Source organism: Amblyomma maculatum, chromosome 2 (genome assembly GCF_055883805.1).
Source record: "Amblyomma maculatum isolate TAMU_Amacu chromosome 2, ASM5588380v1, whole genome shotgun sequence".
NCBI lineage: Eukaryota > Metazoa > Arthropoda > Arachnida > Ixodida > Ixodidae > Amblyomma > Amblyomma maculatum.
The window spans coordinates 136679979-136688462 of record NC_139345.1 but is presented as its reverse complement, the minus strand read 5'-3'; the positions used below and the strand labels follow the sequence as shown (position 1 = coordinate 136688462).

Sequence of the window (8484 nt, the reverse complement as noted above, 5' to 3'; positions counted from 1 at the left end):
TTAAATGCAGAACATGCGAGGTATCTGTCTTGCGCATCAGAATTTTGCCATCTGCTACTCGTGTGTGTTTCCCCTGTATTTCCTTTTTGGCTTTCCGCGCTTTACCCAGCACAATGTTGTCTGCTTGGCACAAGTGTTCATTGATAAAAACTGGATTTTCTTCGCCGCCAAAGTTCGAAAGTTTACTGTTCAGCTATTGCTTTTTCGCCATTTTGAAAATGATGTCTCTGACTCTCCTGGAAGAAAACCTCACATTTATGTTGGGTTTTTCTTTGTCTGTTGATGGTACACGATTGATAGCTTCAACATCAGACTCATTAAACTCAGTGCTCAAGCAAAGACAGATTGATGTTATCACTGAAATCAGATTTTCACCGGGTGCCGGGGGGATGCCTTCGATTTCGAGGTTATTTCTTCTGCTGTACTGCTGAGGTTCAGTTAATTCGTACCTGATATCTTTCACTTCAGTTGTGAGTCAGTTGTTTTCCTTTTTCATCTCGTCGTTTACGTTCTAACGTCAGAAAGGGTCTGTTTGAGCTCAGCAATTTCAGTTCTAAATTCTTCGAACTTTTCATTAATAAAGCCCATAGAAGTTTTGACAGATTCCATTTCAGATTCAATCACATTCATTAAATACAACTTTAGTTCACTTTGGTTAGTGTCAAACTTTATACTCAAGTCAGTCGTAGTCTTTACAAGTTCTGTTATGTTTGGACGAGGCTTATCACCAATATTGGAAGCATACGGAGAAATGCAGGAGCCTGAGAACAATATTTGCAATTAAAGGTACAGGATGCACACCTGGAAGGAACGAAGAAGGCGGTTAGCCTCTATTTCAATGCGAAGGCTGCCTGGATTGCTCCGTAAATACTTTGTATTGCTCGTTTCACGGACTGCATCTCCCAAGCAGTCCGACCTTGCTTTCAGCGCTAAATTGTAAAACGCTTCTGACCTCATACCGTCACCTTTGTTCATACGAGGAGCCCTCCGCACAGCAGGTGTTACCTGCCTAACAAATCTGCACTTGCCCCAGAAAATAGCCTAGCGATGCATCACTAATGTTTCATACCACTATCCTTCTCGTCAGTTATTTTTACGCTCTGACATTGCTCATATTTTTGAAATGTATACTAACAGGCTATCGCCATCCAACAGATCTTTTATAGATTTGATAACTTCATCGCGCACCTCGCCAATCAGAAAATGAATAATTCCATCCTTCATACCCGACATCTTGTAACATGAATTGTTCTCGCACGACGGGCGAGCTATTTTGTGCGGTCTTTATACTGTTTTCTAAATATAGCGGAAGAAGCATCTTTTGATCTGTCTGGAAAATTGCATACTGAAATTAAATTGCTTTTGCCCCATTTGCGTACGTGATGTGGGTAATATGTTCTAATATCAATGTGTTGTTTGCTGTCATTCGACTCTTTGTTTGCTTTTGTTTGTGTATTTTCCTTTACTGTAGTTAATTCTGTAACTACAGTATGTTTTTGCAATACGTGTGTTTTTTGTAATCTCAGAATTATACGATAGCCGTACCTGTTAGAGGCCAACATGTAGGGAGCCTGGTCCCACGTCAAGCCATTCTCACGGTGTTTACTCCAGCCTTCTTCTCTCAAACAAAATAAACAATTGATTAAAACAAAATTGAAAAATATACAGCACAAACACATCGCATATAAAGTGTATAACCACGAGGTATTCGTAAAAAAATATTATCGTTAAAGAAAGGCTCCAGATATGTATGTACAGGCAGGCTATCAAACGTTCCAGGCCTCAGATTCTGCTAGACAGGATACGAAGTCCCAACAATTCACACTTTAAATCATTTTTACCAAGCAAACATCCTACAGATAAGTTAAATCTCATAGCTTCAGAGTCCTCACCTCAAAGAAATCTAGAGGTGGTATACAAAGGAGCTTGCGTATACAGGGGAGGACAGACTCTAGGCAAATATACACCGCACTGCAAAGATTCGCGGGCCATTATCAACCACACAACGTTCTAAGATTCATGTGCTGGTTTGGTGTGACTTATGGTTGCTAGGTATACTATTGAGCTTAATTGCTAATATGCACACAGGAAAAGCATTAGAGAATGTTTCGTGGCAAATGCAATACGTATCTTATAAGGAATGTAATATATTACTTCAAGCTATAGGAAATATAACTCGCATATTGCGACAATCTAGAAGGTATACGGTAAGCTTTTTTTTACAAAGGGTGTTAGGGTGCAATGCTGTTGTTTACACCCTGCAGTATGTAGTAATGCTGATGAAAACACCCCAGTACATTGGCTCCATAGAAGGGTGCTATGACGACCGAAGCACCCTCGTTTAGGAAGTACTGACACTCTGAAGCTACTTTTTTTCAAGGGTGCATGGGTGTAAGTTCTAGATATGCGAAAAACACCTAATAAGGTGTTTTTGTTTTTACAGTGTGGCCGCTGACGTTCCCTATTATGGCAATTGCCTACTTGCATACTAATAGCCTTTCAATCTCGAACTCTCTTTTCTTAACCGAACTAACACGCTTATTTTACCGTTTTGTTTCCTGCACCGGCCTCCAATGCCACTGGCCCTGAAGATATAGGAAATAAACAAAAGTTAAAGACGTAAATTGAACCCGTTAGAGCTGCGTCACAAAGAAATACTTCCGGATTTTGCTTTTGTTAAGTTTCTCCCGCCTTCTGCGGCTCACTACTGTAGAGGCGTTTCTGCAAATATTTAGGACGGGGAGAGGCAACCGACCGGAGGCAGGTATATATACGAGCCTGGGTCACTTCACGTTCAACAACAGCCCAAGCATCTCTCACGGATAACACACACTGCGAAGCCAGCAAGAGCTCAGCAACATGAAGTGCCTGGTAAGATCGATGTTTGAAGCTTCTGTTACTTCAGTCACGAAGTCGTCTTAGCGTTTTATTATTTTTACTTTGATAACCTTGGGGCATAATTACATGATATTGGAGACCCTAACGTAAAATGGAATCTCAAAGATAGCAACATTCTTTGGGGAAGAAAGATCAAACATGATTTGAAGTAATATACAAAAAGCATGACATATTAGAAATAACGCTTACTGATGCTATGCAGCTGACCATATGTCTGTATGATTACAGCATAGATTCCACAACTGTGGACACTTAATACACCAAAACCAAAACCTCTTGATTTGTAAGCGTGCTAAGTTAAGTTTAGTGCGTGCAAGCTCGACCCGTGAGTGACTGTTTTAAGTCAACTAGAGTTAGTGCGACACGCAAAACAGCACCTGTCCTGCACGCGTCCATGTAACTATATATATTTAAAGATCATATATGGTCTTTATGACACACCAATGCCAAAGAACAGAAAATGACCAAATGGAACATTGTGCAGTCATAAGCTGTGACTGCGCTCGACTGCTGCTGTGACCAAGAATGCGTAATTCAATTCCGGCCGCGGCTGCCAGTTTTCTATGCAGGCGAAAAGCAAGACGCCCACGTTCTCTGCGCTCCAGGTGGTCTACATTTCCGGATTAATTCACTACGATGTCTATCATAGCCTGAGTCGCTTTGGCACGATAAACTCCATCAACCAATATCTGCTGCAAATTAGAGAAAAAAAAAGTACGGTCATCACTTCATAAAAGCCGGTATCTGAGCTTCCTCTAGCGGGTATTATTGGGAATTAATACTAGCGGGTATTATATTTAACTCAGGCATGGCAGAATCAAACTCATCCACAATTTTGTGTATAAATAAAATTGTAAACTCTTTACATTTTATCCAATCCTCATAAATGTAATAACGCCTTTTTGGTGTTTTTATTAAATTACTGACTAAAATTTAAGTTCTCTACAACCGGAAATGTAACAAGATAAAAACTGTGTGAAGAATAACACTATAGGCGCGCCGTTCTCATGTCCTTTAATAACTATAAGTATAGCACATACTGTGTACTGCCACTTTAAGTCTCTGAGGCCCGTAAAAAAAAAGGAATTCTGATTTAAGCAAGCCATAGCGAAATTTATAGCCCTATATGTGTGTGGCTGCAGCTTGTGCGCTCCCCTGTGATAGCATCACGTGAACACGCGGATCACATTTGTGTGCTGTAATGAATCACGCAAAAAACGTTTTTTATTTTCCTTCTCTTCCTAAATAGCCAGACCTCTATGCCCCCCACCCCCCTCAACCCCCCCCCCCAAAAAAAAAAAAAAACAACGCCTCATGAATAAAGCTTATATTTTGCGCAAATACCTCGCAGGGAACTGCAGCAGCAGTCCGCACATGGTACTGAAGACTTATATGTGGACTTCGCTTCTTTTTCACAGTTGTCCCTGATCACCCTCTGTTTGCTGGTCGCTGCTGCCGCGGCTGGCTACGGCTATGGACACGGCTATGGGGGTTACGGCGGCTACGGTGGATATGGTGGCTACGGAGGTTATGGCGGGTATGGAGGATATGGCCACGGTGGATATGGCGGCTATGGTGGATACGGCGGCTACGGTGGATATGGTGGCTACGGAGGGTACGGAGGATACGGTCATGGAGGCTATGGCGGCTATGGAGGTTACGGCGGATATGGTGGCTACGGTGGTTATGGAGGATACGGCCACGGTGGCTATGGGGGTTACGGACACGGTTACAAAGTGATAAGCTACGGACACGGGCACGGCTATCACGGCTAGAAGTGCGATTATATTATGTTTATTGATGCGCTAATAAAAAAATTGTGGCTCTTTGATGTACTTATGTCGTGGATGCTGGTTTGTCATACACTGCTGAACTAGCGGATTCACCCATCTTGAAGGAAGAAAGATCAAACTAGAACACATAGAAGAAATTTCTCTGTAGTCGTTCTTGTGCTCGTTATGTTAGCTTGTAATATATGTTTTTTTATCGTAACAAGTAGTGAACCATTTAATTTCAGAACCGTCTTTAGCTGCTGCTCGTGAAAATGGCGCTCAGAGCGATGAGGAGGCCTGTTTACGCATCTGACGCCTTATCATGCGTTCAATGATAAAAATATATTTGCCTGCATCGCACAAAAGAAAGCACAGATTTGTAATTTCGTAGCACGGCCGGTCTCGAGGGAGAGAACGCGCGCTCTTTCTTACGGCCTTCTCAATCGCCGTGGGAACAATGGGAACTGTTCTCCTTTAGTTACGCCCTCCGCCACCGCAAGGGGCGCGACCTGCTGACTGTTCGCTCCGCGTCTGCTTCAGCGGCGGCGGGTGGCTTTTGCCTTGTTTCGCGCTGTCGTTTGCGAGTTTCGTGGTGAGTGCAGCCCCGATATTGAAGAGCACAGAAGATAGATGATACAGCGGCATGTCGTCAACGTACCACATGTGAACGGATATAAAAAACCCTGTCGTTCAGTAAACGTTCGACAAGCATGGCATACATTGCGGCACGGTAGCTACTTTTGTCCACTTTAATCCGAATTTTCCCCAAGCCTGTACAAGAATAGGAACAGAAAGAGAACTGAATGAGCAATAATCACATCGAAGCTTCTTTAAGGCTAACATGACAGCAACTCGTCTGCAACAGCAAAAGCATCTTTCAGCGCTAGATGCGAAACCATTCATGTAGCACCGAAGATGAAAATAATTTCATAAAAATGTAATGTAAATTGCAAAATGCTTGCATGATATAAAGTATTAGTATAACAGTCAAAGTAAACGTTGTAGGGTTGAGTTTTAAATGTTTATTACAATTCATATACTATGCAATGTGTGGTATTATAAACATTATTTTAATTTTGCAAATAAACATTGTTTTAAAGAAATTTTTACATGATATTATGCTTATTATGAAAACAAAAAATGGTTTGATATTCATGACACCACTTGTGCTAGAAGTGGTAAAAAAGGCCAATAAATGATGAAGGTGATACTCGATGCAGTGACTTACAAATGAGCTGACCTGCTATATCGAAAGTATGCAAGAAACTTCTAAAGCGTATAAAGAAGGACACTCTCACTGAAGACTCATTTCAAGCCTTATATAGCGACCCATTGAGGATCTCTTCGGGAAAGTAAGGTTAATGTGTGGAAGGGAATGACATATATGCTAGATGCGAGGGCCGTAACAGCTAACGGCACATGACTACATTGTCATGACGGACGTTTCATCTGAGAGCAAAATCAAGGCACTGAAGGAAGTGATGGCATCTCCTACCATCCCATTTCCCACTGTCACATATTCTGGTTCACCTTACGTCGCTGGATATATCGTTTAGTTAATCAACTTCGGGTGTAACGCTTGCGCTATTTTTCTTAAAACTAGCGAAAGAAGCAGCCCCATGTAGTACGCTCTTCTACGAGGACAATGTTCTAGTGGACTGCATTATCCGAAACCAGAGCTTGTTGCCCTATTGGACAAACTTTTTTTTTTTTTCGAAAAAGCTGCCATGCACCTACTACACACAAATGTTCTCGAAGTACTTAAGATCCTGATTCAGTCAGCATTTCAGAACTCAACACTGAGTTGTCCGAAAGGAACTGACAACAGCTATGTTACTGACAACAGCTATGTTATTAGGTCCGCTTCTTTGATATTTGAAAATTTTTTTAGAATTTTTGTTCTGAATTAATTATACCAGGAAAGTGACAGAGAAGACCGAGAGGCCAACTCCTTATGTGCACAAGCCGTGCAGGAAGATTTTGAGCCTGAATTTTTTAGACGCAGGTCGCATTTTGATGAATTGATGAATATATAGTGCAATGTGTAACTTTGAAGGACAATATTTTTATTGTTTGCCGCTCTTTTCGATTCTGCTTAACTGCTTATGCCCATTTCCTTGATTAAAAGTAGTCGCGAGACTACATATACATCTTCGGTCTTTCAACCGACTAATATGTTTTGAACAAAGCTAGAACAGCCCACTCCACTAGACAAGTGAAATTTTTACTATAGGAGTATATTTTTGTTCTTTCTTCTGAATCTGAGACGCGCCATGCATGAATTTTTGCCGGTGCCTCTTCTGATCTAAACGAAAACGGTAGCGGTTGACAGAATCTCCACGCAACAGTTCACCATGCACTCACGTCAGGTCGCGCTACACCTGCTTAAAGCATTTAAAGGCATATTGCATAGCCTGATAAATTTATTGTACAAAACTTAGGGGTAAAAAATGTTGAAGTGTACCCGAAGCTTCATTCGACCGTGCACGACCGCACTGACGAAGGAGCGCGCGTGTGAGTGGATTATTGACTGAATTTTATTCCTCGCACACGATAAATGTTCCATGTTGATGACGGACTTTGTATAAACCATAAGGGGCGAAATGTCAGGACCTGCCGGTTGCAACTGACGCGGGCGAAGCTAAAAGCGAGCGCGCGTTTCCCTTGCGCGTGAACGGCTCTGTAGCGGAGTAGTAGCAGTGGGGTGGTGGCGACCCCACCGAGGCGCGGCGGGCGGTGGAAACAGACCCCTTTGGAGAGGCCGTAAGAGAAGAGAAACGCTCTCTCCCTCGAGATCGGCCGTGTTCGTAGTTACTAAAAGATTAAAGTATTTACGATGCGGAGTATAGTATCCGAAGCACGTACAGATCAACATGCACCAACTCGCTGGCATTGAGAACAAATTGCGCAAATCCACGTAATCTGCGCACCACTGATAACTAGTATAACATAGAGGAAACCGCTATTTCGAACTATGGTGCTGACTAGCTTGCCGAGCAGTGCACTGTGCTTTCAGGTCAAAGAGGGAGAGAAGAGCAGCGTTTCACCTATACATCAAAAATGGATGATACGTGCGAGGCCTCTCTAACAATTTCGTTGTAATTTGCATTTTAGAAATGACCGGCGGAAGACGAGTCGCTCTTGGAGGCACACAAAAGCGGTCGCCATGGGGGCTAAGAAAGGCGAGTATACTGATTGTACTTAATCACCCCTTTTCTTTCGCAAAGCGCTTCACTCCACCTTGTGCAATGAAGACCGCAAATCTCGATGATCGAAAATCACACACTTGTTATGTCTTTTGTCAGCTTGTAAAAGTGCACACGGCAAGAAAAAACAAAAACAAAAAAAAAGGGTTCAACGCTGCTGAGATAGATATTGAGCGAAAGCATTAGCTGCGGGTGACCGATCGTTCTTCTTCTTCTCTTTTTCTTCTTCCCCAGCCCACATATAAAGCCCCGCTTTAACCAAGCTGTGAACGTGTCTTAGTGGCCTATAGGGGTAACGTGAATGCCTGCAGGGTCTTAGCAGGCTGATTCTGACATAACCGTCCCATGCGAAACGAGAGACCTAATTTGGCAGCTCCTGCCAACCGCTTGAGTTGGTAGCCCAGCTCTTACCCTAGTGTCACGTGGGGTGTGACGTCACAGCGTTACGTTGGTAAGATGTGGCTACCGGACGCGCTACGCTGAAGGATCGAAACCTAGAGTAGTATTGCTTTCGCAATAATAAAAATAAATGTGGCAAGGGAGGCCGAGGCTGCGCCGACAAATACGTCACCTCGATGTACTTCTGAATACGAGGATGGCGCGCTCGC

At 42.8% G+C, this 8484-nt stretch overlaps 1 protein-coding gene across 1 annotated transcript; it reads left to right on the top strand.

Moving 5' to 3' along the window:
* The first annotated feature begins 2859 nt into the window (after positions 1-2859).
* LOC146199999 (uncharacterized) lies at positions 2860-4673 on the top strand. Its single transcript, XM_084592252.1, has 2 exons — positions 2860-2871; positions 4317-4673. The coding sequence occupies exons 1-2, from the start codon at positions 2860-2862 to the stop codon at positions 4671-4673; spliced, it is 369 nt and encodes a 122-aa protein (XP_084448378.1).
* Positions 4674-8484: the final 3811 nt, after the last annotated feature.